This window comes from Microtus ochrogaster, chromosome 5 (genome assembly GCF_000317375.1).
Source record: "Microtus ochrogaster isolate Prairie Vole_2 chromosome 5, MicOch1.0, whole genome shotgun sequence".
NCBI lineage: Eukaryota > Metazoa > Chordata > Mammalia > Rodentia > Cricetidae > Microtus > Microtus ochrogaster.
This window is the reverse complement of record NC_022012.1, coordinates 64,094,253-64,109,577: the sequence shown is the minus strand read 5'-3', so window position 1 is coordinate 64,109,577 and position 15,325 is coordinate 64,094,253. Positions and strand designations below refer to the sequence as shown.

At 45.5% G+C, this 15,325-nt stretch overlaps 1 protein-coding gene across 2 annotated transcripts in view; it reads left to right on the top strand.

The window, feature by feature from the left end:
* Leo1 (LEO1 homolog, Paf1/RNA polymerase II complex component) overlaps nucleotides 1–15,325 on the top strand; it is a 24,436-nt gene that overhangs the window by 8,182 nt on the left and 929 nt on the right. For both annotated transcript variants that reach the window (XM_005347621.3, XM_026779243.1), the window contains exons 4-11: nucleotides 205–299; nucleotides 1,112–1,257; nucleotides 2,093–2,177; nucleotides 4,848–4,942; nucleotides 5,375–5,509; nucleotides 6,405–6,540; nucleotides 7,785–7,971; nucleotides 10,113–10,210. In XM_005347621.3, coding sequence (XP_005347678.1) covers nucleotides 205–299; nucleotides 1,112–1,257; nucleotides 2,093–2,177; nucleotides 4,848–4,942; nucleotides 5,375–5,509; nucleotides 6,405–6,540; nucleotides 7,785–7,971; nucleotides 10,113–10,210 — 977 coding nt within the window. The remainder of the gene's footprint in view (nucleotides 1–204; nucleotides 300–1,111; nucleotides 1,258–2,092; nucleotides 2,178–4,847; nucleotides 4,943–5,374; nucleotides 5,510–6,404; nucleotides 6,541–7,784; nucleotides 7,972–10,112; nucleotides 10,211–15,325) is intronic.

The window sequence follows — 15,325 nt, the reverse complement described above, 5'->3', positions numbered from 1 at the left end:
TGCACACATACCCCTCAGTGCCCTTCTCTCTGCACACACGTGCCACAGTGCCTGTCTCTGCACACATACCCGACAGTGCCTGTCTCTCCACATACATGCTACAGACCTAGGTTTCTGCCATTTCATGATGCTGACCCAGAACTCTTGGGACGTTAAAGTGAAGACCAAGTGTTAACACTCTGCATCTTTCCTTCTGCACTGAAGACAATAATGGAACCATGGATCTGTTTGGAGGTGCTGATGACATATCTTCAGGGAGCGATGGAGAAGATAAGCCCCCTACTCCAGGACAGCCTGTGGTAAGTCAGGGTATTAGTGTGAGTTGACCCATAGTCAAGTGAGACAGAGTCTCAGCTGAAGGCTGTCTCTCTTTCTCCAAGAAGTTTCTAACTAAGTCGTCATATGAAAATACAGTGAGTGGATGACTTTCCGTGGGAACCCTGGTTCCAGGGAGGCGTAGGTGTGACCGCAGCTACCTTGAGATGGTGCTGGGCCCCACAGGCTGAGAGCACGGGGACCTGGCGTTTAAAAACCTTTCACTTTATTGTTTTCCTTTCTCATGCAAAGCGTGCTGTCGTAGTAATTCTTCCTCCATTCCTTTCCTTTTTACTGGAAACAGGGCCTTGGGCTGGTCTCGGACTCACCATGGGGTGCTAATCTCTGCTGCCATTAGCGTGGCTGCATAAGTGCTGACTGAACACTTCTGTTCGCGAAGGTCTGGCAGATCCTAGGTCACAGTGCTCGGTAGCGACACAGCCAACCGTGTCTTGCCTTTCCTGAAATGTTTTGCAGATAGATGAACAGTGCTGACGACTGAGGGGGCATTAGTCCTAAGATAATATCTTACTATGGTTCTTGCTGGGCATGGCAGCTCATACTTGTAATCCCAGTACTTGGAAGGCTGAGGATTTCTCTGAGTTTGAGGCCAGTGTGGGCTATATAGTGAGTTCTAGGCCAGCCTGGGTGACAGAGTGAGATCCTGTCTCAAACAAAATGAGAACAAAGGGAAAAGCAAACAGTGCTTCTTGCTCCCTTGAGTTATAAAATGTGGAGTTGATCTTGGGCCGATGCCCACTCCCCACAGCTCTGACCTTCTGCTTTCTTGCACTAGGATGAAAACGGCTTGCCTCAGGATCAGCAGGAGGAGGAGCCAATACCTGAGACAAGAATAGAAGTAGAAATCCCCAAAGTAAACACTGATTTAGGAAACGACTTATATTTTGTTAAACTACCCAACTTCCTCAGTGTAGAGCCCAGGTAAGAAAATCAAGATGTCTTCTGAGCGTTGGCTAGAAATATGCGGGTATTAACCTGGTGGTGGTGACACACACCTTTGATCCCAGCACTTGGGAGGCAGAGGCAGGCGGATCTCTGTGAATTAAAGGCCAGCCTGATCTACAGAGAGAGTTCCAGGACAGCCAGGGCTGTTACACAAAGTACTGGGATCAAAGGTGTATGCCATCACCGACTGGCTGCAATCTGATGCTCTCTTATGAATGAGGGGACACCTGGTCTCCAAGACACTTGGTACCTACTGCAGCCCACCAACACTGCAGTGAGAAGCAGACCTGCTGACACATTAGGACAACAGCTATTCAGCTATTGGTGAAACAGTGCTGATGGGGACTCCTAAGTTAATGCTCAAAGTCTTGGGTGATTTTCACGCTTCACTCCAAGGAAAAGGATGTGGCCAGCTACAGTGTATGTGCTCTTTTCTTTGCAAGACTCCTAGAATATGAAAAATTGATATTTTTTTTCTTTTAGACATTGTCTCACTATGTAGCCCTGTCTGGACTGGAACTCACAGATCTGCCTGCCTCTGCCTCCTAAGTACTGGCATTAAAAGTATGTGCCACCACATTGCTATCTGGAATGTTTAATCTTGTTTATAATATATTTCAAATAATATATAATAGCATAAAAATTTTTAATTTTAGCATTTTTTTAATGCTTTTAAGTTGAGCTTCAAACTGAGCATTGTAGTTTTTAAAGTTAGGATTTTTGATATAATGGGTTGTGATAACTATAACTACACCATGGTAATGCTCTTTATGAAATAGGATTAATAGTTTATTTTAAAAACCTCTTGTAGGCCTTTTGATCCTCAGTATTATGAAGATGAATTTGAAGATGAAGAGATGCTAGATGAAGAAGGGAGAACCAGGTTGAAACTGAAGGTACCGTGCAGTCTTTGCTTCCCTCCTATAGAGTGAATCTGGGGACACCAGCCTAAGTCTTGAGCTCTGAAGATGGTTTTTGTGTTCCTTGTTCTATCAGCCAAATTAACCATCTGTCTTCTCAGAATTCTTCTGATGCTAGGGATTGAACCCTGGGCCTCTGCATACTCTTCATGGAGCTGCATCTTTGGTCCCTGACATGATGCCTGGGGCTAAACCTAGGTCCTTGCAGGTTAGGCTTTTTTGAAAATTGAAGGCAGAGTCTCACTGTGTAGCCAAGCTGTCCTTAAACACGTGGTCTTCCCACCTCCACCTCCAGTCGTACCATCTTCACCACATGCAGCAGCTTCCTGAGTGTCTGTGTGACATTGCCGAGGATGGACCCTGTCTAGGCACGGGCGTCAGAGCTGTCAGTGGCCGCTGTGGAAATGCAGACCAAGTAAGAAAGATGAAAATGCCAATAATTTGCTCAGGATCATCCAACTGGTAGGTTTAGCCTGATGGATGGTTTGGACTTTTATTTGCTCTGCCCTCCACTGTCTTGGCGCTGCAGGCTCATGTATCAGTATTATTTGCTTGGTATGCGTGTGTACTGATTCAGAGTTAGCAGTATTAGTTTCTCATGGCCATTTTAGTGCCTCTGACTTCTTTTTGCTGCTTCTCATTATTTTCATCATTTATATAAATTAATGTGGTAGTTCTTTAGTCCTTAATCATTTTAGCAGTTTTCTGTTTTCTGTCATGGTGCAGCAGTGAGTATCAGTGTGCCCACTGTATGCTCCAGTGTTCACCTCATAGTTTAGACATCAGTATTTTGCTCTAAAACCTCAAGTGCTTCAGAGTACAAAATATCAGTGTTTATTAGGTAGCTCTCCTTCAGACGCTTGGGATGTGATGGAAAGTGACCCTAGGTTTGTTTCTTGGGTGATGGTTGAGACAAGGTGAACAGGCTTAGAGTCAATTGGTGACTGAGCCAGGAACCAGCTATGTGCTCTGTGAGGTTCTGTGTCTTTAGAAGTACTTCCATGTGCTTCCTTCCTGTAGAATGAGACTTCATAGTGCGTCCTCAAAGACATCTTTCGAATGTCTCAGTTGCTAATTCCTATGCTGGTTTCAATGAGAATGGCCCGCATATGCTCATACAGTTAAATACTTGGCCCTCAGCTGGTGGAACTGTTTGGTCTTGGAGGAGGTGCTGTCACTGGGAGTCGATGAGATGTGAGCTCTCAGCTGCTGCTCCAGAGCAGTGCTGTCCACCTGCCGCCATGCTCCCTGCATGATGGGCATAGCTCTAACTCTGAATCTGTGAGCCCCAAATTAAATTCTTTTTCTTTTCTTTTTATAATTTGTCTTGGTCATGGTGTTTTCATCTCAGTAATATAAAAGTAACTAAGACAATACCTGTATACGTGTTCATATATTTATATGTAGCTAACTGCTTTAGTTGGGGTTTCTGTTGCTGTGATAAGCACCGTGACCAAAAGCAAGTTTGGGAGGAAAGGGTTTATTTTATCTCGCACTTTCATATCATAGTCTATTGTTGAAGGAAGCTGGGGCAGAAACCCGGAGGTAGGAACCGAAGCAGAATCCACTGTAGAATGCAGCTTACAGGCTCTCTCCTCATGGCTTGTTCAGCGTGCTTTCTTAGACAGCTCAGAATCACCTCCCCAGAGATGGTACTGCCCAGGGTGAGCTGGGCCTCCCATATCAATCATTAATCAAGGTAGTACCACAGACTTCACTACAGGCTGAACTGATGGAGACATTTTCTCAATTAATTCTTCCCAAATTTATCTCTGAGTTAAGTTGACAAAAATCAACTGGCACACTAACCTATTGTACATAAGAGAGAAAACAGGAATGGTAATAGATTGTCTTACTTTAATTTCTTAAATTTTTAAAAATTACATATATTTATATGGTGTGTGTGTGGTGTGAGCATTCACATGTCCATGTCACACATGAACTTGGGATGTTTCCTTCTCCTTGTTTCCATCGTCTTCTTCACTCCAACCCTGCCTCTTTAGACAGGGCCTTGCCTTGTAGCCCAGGCAGGACTGAGATCCATAGTCCTCCTTCTGCAGTGCTCTTTCTGTAGCACCCCACATGCTGGGAGCACATATGTGCACCACAAGCCGTGGGTCATTCTGCATGAGTGTATTTTCCCCTTTCCTGCTATTTTATAGTATGTTTCCAGGATGTAGCACGATAAATGCATGTATTTAATGTACTGTGTTCTTCTGGAAGGACCATCAAGTTTTTAATTTCTGCAGCAGTGACTTATTTTCTAAATCTGTCTGGCATTTTTCCATCTTGCAGGTGACAAGTCCCCATATGTGTGCGGGGAGAGGTATTACTGGTTCCTAGGTCCGTGGTGCTGCTTCCTCTACATATGTGTCTGCCTCCAAAGTTCTCTTTGGAGTTCCAGCTTTGTCTCCTGTACCTCAGAGCTTCTCAGTTTTAAATGCTCTGGCTGTGAGCTACCGTTGTTGTACTAGCAGCTCAGAAATTCACTTAAACACTGACATTTTTCCTGCTTTTTATTTATTACAAGAGGATTTCACTGTTGCCTGTTTTTCTGTCATGTACCTACCGTGCTCATTCTGTGACTGCCTGTCTCTCAAGGGAGTACCACTAGCACCGTTCCTAAGGCTCTGTATTGTGACACAGGTAGAAAATACAATCAGATGGAGGGTGCGCCGAGCCGATGACGGGAATGAAATTAAAGAAAGCAACGCGCGGATCGTCAAGTGGTCAGATGGAAGGTGAGAGCTTGTGCCGGCACTGGGCACCCAGACCAGTGGAGAGGAGACAATTCTGGGGACTCCCGACCTTACTCAGGCCAGCTCTTGTTAGAGATCTCCACTAGTTACTCCGTGTGGTTTCATAGGAAACCTGAGAGAAGCGATAGTTGGAGGTGTTCGGGCTGGTGGGAGACGATAACCTAATGTGAGTTAGGAATCTTAGCCCCATTGCATACTACTCACATGTGAGGAAAAGTTCCTTCCCTGGAAACGGGTAGAGGCGGGGCCTGAACCACAGCAGGTGTGACTTCAGGGAAGTCATTTCCATCACGGTGTCTCTCCTCCTGCATTTTGAATAAAGAGGGAAAAGTGGTTGGATCACACTTTCAGGGAAGTAAAGCTGTAGAGCGAAAGCCTTTAGATTTTAACATGCCAATTGTTTTTTCTCTTCAGCATGTCCCTGCATTTAGGGAATGAAGTGTTTGATGTGTACAAAGCCCCACTGCAGGGAGACCACAACCATCTGTTCATAAGACAAGGGACTGGGCTGCAGGGCCAGGCTGTCTTTAAAACGAAGCTCACCTTCAGGTAAGTGCTCTTAGGAACGTTGCTTGGTTTTGGTACTTGGTCCCTGTGGTGGACTCCGCAGCACAGTCCAGGGCTGGTTCTTGCTTCTGGAGGCTCAGACTTAAAAGACAGGGAACGTGCTTTCTCGGGAGCCAGGTCCTTCAACCAGGTTTACATGGCTGTGATGTGAAAGAGAATGTCAGTGTATGAGTTCTAGTGACTACTGTCCTCCAGGAGAGCTAACTGTCTGTGCTGGTCAAACGGACCCTTTGTTTTCAGTAAAACTGACCCAGAGACATCGGGTAATTAGGACTTGTGTATGCTAATGTCAGAGGAAAGGCATGGAGCTGGGGGTGTGAATACTGGGGCTGTCCCGTTGCCTAGTGCTGTTGTGTCCAGACCTTTGTGGGAATGTGTCCCCGGCAAACCAGAGCACCCTGGGCACTGGTGAGGGTGCTGTGCTGCTTTCTTGAGGATAAGCAGACCCTTGTCCTGAACGACAGGCTGGAGGGGGCACCAACTCAGAATTGTTAAACTAGGCTTCGGGATTGGGCCTGCATCTATTTCTACTTGTGTGACTTTGGACAGCTTTCATTTTGTGAGATTATCTCATGGGCTAGATGGGGAAGGTCAGATGCAGGGGGACAAAGCACAGTGTCTGTCAGCCCTGCTTGAGCCTGGCTATTTCCTGCCTCAGGTGGCCATGCTATACAAGTTTCATCACCCCAGTTTCTCTTTTTCTTGTCTCACTGAGCTAGATAAAGTCCACGGCCCTCCAAGTAGAATATTCGATTTTATGGTCTTGTCTACTTCTCTGAACAGAAAGTGGCTGCTGGTTTTGGTTTTTATGATGTGGGTACGACTGGCTCACAAATATATTGATAAACAGTGGGGAATTCCTGTTCATTTCTCACAGGCCTCACTCCACAGACAGTGCGACACACAGGAAGATGACTCTGTCACTTGCAGATAGATGTTCAAAGACACAGAAGATTAGAATCTTACCGATGGCTGGGCGTGACCCTGAGTGCCAGCGCACAGAGATGATTAAGGTATGTTGGGTAAACTTCATCCGGGAATAGTTTTGTGTGTTAAGAACAGACTATAGGGACTGGAGAGATGGCTCAGAAGTTAAGAGCAATGACTGCCCTTCCAGAGGACCCGGGTTCAATTCCTAGTACCCACATGGCAGCTCACAATTCTGCAACTCCAGTTCCAGGAGACCCAACACCCTCACCCAGACATATATGTAGGCACATAATTATTTTTTTAATTAAAAGAAAAAAAAAAAGAACAGATTGTAGCCAAGTGGTGGTGCATGACTTTAATACCAGCACTTGGGAGGCAGAGGCAGGTGGGTCTTTGTGAGTTTGAGTCCAGCTTACTCTTGGACCTTCTAGCGAGTTCTAGAAGTTTGAGCGAGTTCTAGGATAGCCAGGACTATATAGAGAAACCCTGTTTCAAAAAGCAAGCAAGCAAGCAAACAAAAAGAACATATTGCCCTAACCGTGTGTTTACTATGTCTTTTGGACTTCCCTTCCCTCTTCCAGTGGCATGGGCCATGTTAATTTACTAAGCATATACTAAACAAAGAGATGCAGGGTTAGTAATAAACATATGCAAGCTTTGGGGTTCTTCCCCGACAGGGCTTGAAAGTGACCACCTGAGTTTTCATATATCAAACACCACTAAATCATCTACACTAGCTGATCCTGTCAGAGCTCAGTGGGCAGACTAAGGAGGAGGCGCAGCAGTCCTAGTGAAGACAACCTAAAGTGGAGTCTCACAGAGTTGTCTGAGTTTTGTTTTGTGATGCCGAGGATTAAACCTAAAGCCTGTGGTTCATAGATTGTGAGTTCTAAGTCAGCCTGGTGTATGCTAAGATCTTGTCAAAAAAGCAAGGCAAGAAGTTTATTCTACTTAAGCCTAACAGCCCAGGTTTAATCCCCAGCACCCACACTGCGAGAGGATAAGACCAGCTCCCATAATTTAGCCTCTGACCTACCCCCCCCAGCAAAATAAATAAAATTAATTAAAAAAAAATGTTTCAAGGCTAGAAGGTCCAAGAGTAAGGCAACGGTGGCTGGTGAAGGACTTCTTGCTGCATTCAGGCATGGTGGAAATCCTGTGATGCAGAGGGAGCAAACTAGCTTCTGTAACAGCCAGTGTCGTGACAGCCCGTCAGTGCTTTAAGTTATCAGTTAACCCATGGATTAACTAGCTAGGGACTGTTTCCAACACATGAAATTGGCGTCACTCTCAAACCATAGCAACTGGTTTATTTGCTTTCTCACAGAAAGAAGAAGAACGCCTGAGGGCCTCCATCAGGAGGGAGTCGCAGCAGCGGCGCATGAGAGAGAAGCAGCACCAGAGAGGCCTGAGCGCCAGCTACCTGGAGCCTGACCGATACGACGAGGAGGAGGAAGGCGAGGAGTCCATCAGCCTGGCAGCCATTAAAAACCGATACAAAGGGGGCATTCGAGGTGAGTGTGGCGTAGAGTCATGTCACCTTGTACACGAGCTTACTGCCGGCCATTGGACATCGTAAAGAGTCAGTGTCCTGCCAAGTCTCGGAGACGAAGTGTCTTTGTCCTTGTTTGAGGCTGCCCTGGCAGGGTGGGACCCTCGTGGCTCTCTTCCAGGTGTTTTATTTTTGGAGGCTTTCCTTGGACTGGTCCCTCTTCCCTGTCTCCTGGGCGTTGGTTTATAGTCATGTACACCACATCAGGCCCCTTGCAAACTTACCCCTCGTCCTTCTGATTTCCACCTTGAAAGTTTGACGGTTTTTTTCGTTTTGAGAAAAGCTCTCATTCTAGTCCAGGTTGTCCTCAAACTTTCAGCAGTCTCCTGCCTCAGCTTCTTTAGTGCTGGTATTCCAGGCATAAGGCACCTTACTCAGCTAAGTTGCCAGTTATCAAGAACACGTTACTGAGACACGTGGTGCTTTCTTTGCCTTCCTGCCTACTTTTCTCTAAGCTGTGTTCTGCAGCTCCCTCCTCTCACTGGTTTTAGTTTGCATTTACAGCACATACTGAATCCCAGACAAACATGTTCTCTTTGATCTCTGCAGTGTTCTGATGTATTTGCTCACTGATGAAACTAATGGCTCAGAGCTGTCTGTAACTCTAGTCCCAGAATTCTATGCCTTCTTTTGGCCTCTGCAAGCACTAGGCACACACATGGTGCACAGACATACGTGTAGACAAAACACTCACACAGTAAATAAAATCAGTAATGTATTAAAAAAAAAAAAAAGAAAGAAAAAAAAAAAAAGCAGACTCAGAAGCAGCTAGGATGACTGGAATCCCCCTGCCTCAGCTTCCCGAATGTGAGATTGCAGGCTGTGTCACCATGCCCACCTAGTTTTTCCACTTTTTAAGAGTGTTATTTGAAAGGCTCTACAGCCTCTTTGAATTTCCCCTGTGTCATGTGAAATGAACACTCTGCTGATGGTACCTAGAACCTGAGCTGAGGACTGAACAAGGAGTGTGCTTGGTGCTCATGCCAGTACAGAGTGAATGAGGGTGCCTAAAGCCACTTTGCCCACCTCATCAGCTCTGAGCACGTAACCTCTCAGTTCTGAATGTCATTTGCCATGTCTGTAAGTTGAGAAATGAGGTCTGCAGATGCTTTGGGTTGTGTGTGGCACTGGGTGAAAAGTCAGGGCTTAATGCCTGTTAGGGAACTACTGTACCCCTGGACTTCACTCCAGCCCTTCCCTAATTCACTCTGACAGAGCTGTGTAACCAGATGTCAGTCATACATACCATAGTATAAGAATGCAGATGACCTTGCATCCTATCCTGGCTGTGCTCAGCTGAGTGATAAGTTCTACAAACACATAAATTCCCCTTTATCTGACTTTTCTTGCAGGACTTCATGTGATGAGCTGAATGCTATAGAGCCTACCTATTTTGAGAATTCAGTACAGCAGCCTTCTTCATTTTGCCAATGTGAATTCATCACAAAAATCTTAATTGTAACATTTTTAATGTAGAATATTAGAGATGTATTCAAGGATCTTGGTATTTAAAATTCAGCTCAGTAGAGATTAAAACCAGGTAGACGAGTTCAGTGGTTCCCAGCAGAGCAGGATACTCACCTAGCAAGGATGTAGGAAGTTGGGAAGGCAGTATATTTGGAAAGAATAGGTCTGGCTCGTCTTTACATACTTAAAACTATAAGAAAAGTTAAACTGGGACTGAGGAGGCTCAGTTGTTAAAGCGCTTGCCACACAAGCATGAGGACTGGAGCTCAGGTCCCCAGAACCTGTGTGATCTGGGTACCTGTAATTCAACTCTGGAGGATAGAGGCGGGCAATCCCCAGGGAAGGCTGCCGCATTGGTGCGCTCTGGGTGTGATGGAGACGCTGTCTCACTGAGTAAGATGCAAGAACGACTGAGCATGACTCCTGACGTCAGCCTCAGGCCTCCACATGCAGGTGCACCCTTGTGCACACACATGCATCACACACACTCAAGAAAATGGAACCATAGAAATTATTTTGTTCCTCAGTGGAAAAGTACAGAGAGAAGAGAATAGAGGGTGTTTATTGGAGGGCAAATTCAGCAATGAATAGATTACTGTTGATGAAAATGATTCCATCTAATTCCTTCATTTTCAGAGGAACGCGCTAGAATCTACTCCTCGGACAGTGATGAGGGCTCGGAAGAAGACAAGGCTCAAAGACTGCTCAAAGCAAAGAAACTCAACAGTGACGAGGTAAGCCACATGTACTGAGTTCTAGGGTTCCCTTGTCTCGGCTCGGCTCCTGGCATGACGAGGAGCTCTGAGACACACACGTGAGTTCTCCACGAAGGTCCTAGTCCACAAGGTGCATGGGGTGAGGCCCATATTTGGGTAAATACTCATTCCTTTCACGAGGCTCTGCCTTTGTCCTGCTTGCTGTTGTGTGACAAAGATTTTCCCTGTGGAGACACACAAGTCTACGTACCTCAGATAGGGAACTCATAACAGACCAAAATACGGATACCACCAAAGTCCAGTTTGGAAAAACAGTAAGTTCTTTGGGGGTTACTTACAGGAATATAGGGGAGGGGTTATTTACGTGATCAGAAATTACTCAGAGACAGCGCCATCACTAAAACCCACCCCAGCATGGGTGATAGCTTACAAAAGCTAGGAAGTGGGAGCCAGGAGCTCAGCCTTCAGGCAGCTCCATAGCTGGGAGAGTATCCTTTTCTAAAGTTCTAAAGTTCTTCCTGCAGCTTGGCTTCTTTCTAGAAGTTGGTTTGGTCTCAGAGTCTTAGCTGGCCTGGTCTTAGAGTTCTCTCTGCTTGTCTAAATCTTAGCAACTCCCTGTAGGTGGCATTCTGTAGGCAGAGGCTGCTTGTTCATTTGCTGACTGTCCAGACTTGAAATAATCACATAGAAACTATATTAATTGCAATACTGTTTGACTAGTAGCTTAATCCTATTTCTCGCTAGCTCTTACCCATTTCTATTATACTACCAGGCTCGGTCTCATGGTTTAGGTACCAATGTGTGGGCATGTTTCTCCTCTGGCAGCTACAGGGTGTCTCTCTGACTCCCATCTACTCTCTCTTCCAGCCTGGGCATATTCTGTAAAGCCATTGGCCAAAAGCAGCTTCGTTATTAACCAATGGCAATAAAACATTCATAGCATACAGAGGGGAATCCCACACCACCTCCATTCATCTCAAGAGTCTTCTTTGTTGCTCAGTTTTACTTTGTCTTGAGTGGGGGACTCTCAGCTTTTATTTACTCCAGTAGGGACCTGTAGTGAGTTTGGTCAGTTTCAGGTACTTCCTCAAGCTATTTTGAGTTGACCTTCCTGGTGAAGGAACTTCCTTCAGGATAGAATATTTCAATCCTAGAAGACTGTTGCACAAGGGTAACCTTCTAGAAACCCTCCTGATCTTGGGGTTAGCATTTCAGCTAATTTTGGGACACAGACTAGAGCATCTCCTACTGTTTCTGTTGACTATATCTTAGGGTACCATATTTTTTGTACATTCTGTAATGGAGTGGTTTTGATTTACTGAGCCAGGGACAAGGGGCATTTTTATTTATTTTTTTAAGATTTATTTTTATTTGTCTGTGTGTGTGAATCTGTATGTGTGCACTTGTATGTGAGAGCCCACAGCGGCCAGAAGAGGGCATCTGGTTCCATGGAGCTGGAGTTAAAACAGGTTTGTAAGCAACCTGACATGGGTGTTGGGACCACATTTGGGTCCTTTGCTAGAGCCCGCACATGCTCTTATCCACTGAGCCATCTCTTCAGCCCTTCCACAGGAATTTTTGATGCCTAGATTGATTAATTTCTCCAAAGATGACTTGTTTTGGGTTTTGGTTTTTGGAGTTGCATGTAGTTAAAGCAGGCCTTGAACTCATTGTATAATGTGGCTGACTTGAACTTCTGGTCCTCCTGCTGGTGCTGATATTACAAGCATGTACAACCAGGCCTGGCTGATTTGTATGTATTTCTGGAAGGTACCCTGAGCATCCGCAGCCTAGGACCTCCTGAAGCTGCATTCTCTGATTGAAATCTTGCTGACAGCTAAGTTTGCTGTGTGAAACCCGCATTGTAGAAGGAGAGGGCTGACCACACCAGATTGTCCTCTGACTTCTGCACATGTGCTGTGGTACATATGTACCCCTTACACACACACTCAATACAAATAAGTACTTTTTGTAAGTTTGTAGACTCCTGGCTCAGAGAAACAGTGCTAGGCTTATATCCTGGACCATTTTTACACTAAAGGCTTTTGACCCTTGTCTCCTGTTCTACCCACCTTGTAAGGCATAAAAGCCAGTGTTCATGGTCATAGTTCAGTGTCTATGTGGAGGAGCCTGTTCTAATGCCCTGCTTTTCCTTCCAGCTTTCGCTTAGTTTTGGCCTCCAATTATGCTTTTGTTTTATTTTACCCATCATTACTCGCTGTTTTCAGTGAGAGGCTGTTCTCAGTACTGGTCTGCCATATTGCAGGAAATGGATATCTTTCTGTTTTGCTTTCGAGCTATTTTAATTATTTTGGCTGTTACAAACTCTTTTCTCATGTGAAACAAAATTATGTCCTCAGGTTAATGTGGATTTCATGATGTTTTGGGAGTAGCTTGCTATAGACAGAATTTGTTAGCATTATCCTGCAACATATTTGTTGTGAATTAAATGAAATAGCATCTTAATGGTGCGTTTACAGTGTGATGAACAGTTGGTAAATGGGGGCTCATCCAAGCAGATGCTTAATCCTTGGCAAGCAGAGCCGTGAAAATCGAGAGGTGCCATGGAACTGTTTATTCCTAGTAAGAGATGCTTGTCAGATCTCCTGCGGCCGGCTGGGCTGGGAAAGTACAAGCCTTGCAGTTCTCTTACAGAAGCTCCTTTGTGGTTGGTCTCCCCCTCCCCAGCACTCTCTCAGTCGCTTTGTGCCCCCCCTGCCTTGCCTGACAGCCAGCGTTTCACCTCTGCCTCCAGCTTTGCTATGCCTCTTCCTATTGCTTCAGCTCAGGTCGTGCCAGTGGGTGACAAGGACTGAGAGGAGCCTCCTGCTCCATTTTGTACAACAACCTCTCCATACCCCCAAATTCCAAGAACCTGGCTGTGCATCTAAGATGTGGGGGAGCTTTTGGATGTCAGGATACCCATATGAGGAGCCAATGCTATGCCAGAACTGGCTTTGAGGGTAAGGGCAAGTCTAGATTACCCGTAGCCCCAAGATTTGGGAGGCTGAAGCAGGAGGTTACATAGTGAGTTCCAGGCTAGCTGTGCTATGGAGTGAGACCCTGTCTCAAAAAACAAAGGTGAAAAGAAAAAATGATCATCAGCTGCATCGTTGAATTTGGTTGCTGCCCATACTTGCCAGTTCCCATTGCATGCCTTGGGGCTAGTCCGCTCACTTCTCTTGTTCTTCTGTTGAGGCTTACGCTTCTGCCTGGGAAAGTTACTGTATGTAGTAAATACAGATAGGAGTGTGGGAACAAAGTGACATCTAGCTCGGCAGGAAATGCTGCCTTTCCTTTCCCAGCCCAAATGGAGAGCAATGCAAAGGAGAGTACCTTATCCAGCTACTTCATTTTACAGCCTGTAGAACACTTCCTTTTCTTCCTTCAGTGACAGTGAGACAAGGGGTGTGTGTGTGTGTGTGTGTGTGTGTGGTGGGGCACTCTCTGTCCCCAGGCTAAGAAAGGGAAACACTGGGTTCAAGGATTGACATGGAACTGGAAGGCAAAGGCTCATGTGAGAAGTCAAACCTCTTTCTCACAACAGGCTGCTTGCTGAGAAGGGTTAGTACAAGGGCCTGGTCCTCTCTCTCCCCTCTTCTGCGCCTCCTTTCCAGAAACCACAGCAGCCCTGCCTATGTCATCACCTGTGAGCTGTCCATGTATGTAGGAACCTGTGTTCATGACTACATTTTCCAGCATCAGTTCAGTCTTAATGTTTTGTTGCTTCACGGATTTTTGGCATAGGGATGTATACTTCAGCTTTGTTCAGCAAGGCAGCTTAGTGTCTGAAATAATTCTGCACGCCTAGTTTCGTGAAACAAGGTCATCCCGAAGGCTCCAGTATAGATGGAGGGGGTGGTTCCTGTGCTGTGCTTGCTTGCGGCTTCTGGGGAGTCAGTCTTGGCAGGCTTCCCACCAGTGTTTACCCTGAACTGGACCTGGTGCTATTTGTATATAGACTTCGTTGGGAGAGCCTGACCTCGGGCTGTTGCTAGACCTTGTTCAAGAGGTTTTAGAAAAATGTTATACATGTTGAGAAGTACCACGGCAGTTCTTTGAGCCACTCAAATCTAGTCTCTAACAACAAGGAATTTAGAGCTAGCACTGAACGCTGCTTATGTGCTGGCATGTAATGTGTTTGCAAGATTCTGCAGTGGAACAAAGTCAGTGCTGCCTTTGCTGGCAGGGCCAGAGAGGATTTCAGTTTGCTCTTGGCTGGGGAGTGGGGAAGGAGATCACATCCTGGGGACGAGATCCTTCCAGCAATTGGGTCACTTTACTGCCACCAGCTAGCATGTATATAGAGGAGGACTTTCATGTCCTTGTATGGATTCATAAGTTTCTTTAGCCCTCTGGTGGCACTCACAGTCTGTAGGAATACATTTGGGATAAAAAGGCAAGAAACAAGTGTTGGCTGTCATTTTGTTATCAGAGGCCCAGCCAAGGAGATCACGAAAAACGTGGAATGCCAGGTTGCATTTTGCATCTTGAAACATTCTTTGGCCTTGTCTGACTAGCTTTCAAGCTGTTTGTCTGTCCACTACACTTGATTTTGTGGTGCTAGTAACTGGGTCAGGGTCTCTGTCATCCTAAGCAAGCAGCCTGCCTCTGGGCTGTGTAATCCAGTTCATCGATTCTTTATCTCTGGTGAGGAGTTGGTTTGTGGGAATTTTGAAGGGTCAGTCAACGGCAGAGTTTATTGAAGGAGTGTTGGCTTAAATGTGAGGCTGAACTCTTCTGTCGAAGTTATTTCTTAGAAAGCTTCCTGAGTTCTGTTCCTAGTAGAGGGCTGTGCAGGATGATTTTAAATTGTTAATAGATTCTGTGCTTGTATATAGTCCTCTGATGTCTTTAAATATTTCTCAAAAACCTTTACGATGTGGGTTTTTAATATATCCAAACAAAAATTACTTTTAAAAAATTGACACTGAAATAATGAACTCTACATTGGGAAAATAAGTTGAATGCTGAGAAAGGAGAGATACTGTTGATGAACTACTTGATCATGGGAAAATGCTCCCGCAGGACAAGTGAACCTTCATTCTTTCATGATTAGATTAAGACGCCGTGTGTGTGTGTGTGTGTGTGTGTGTGTGTGTGTGTGTGTGTGTGTGTGTGCGCACGTGCGTG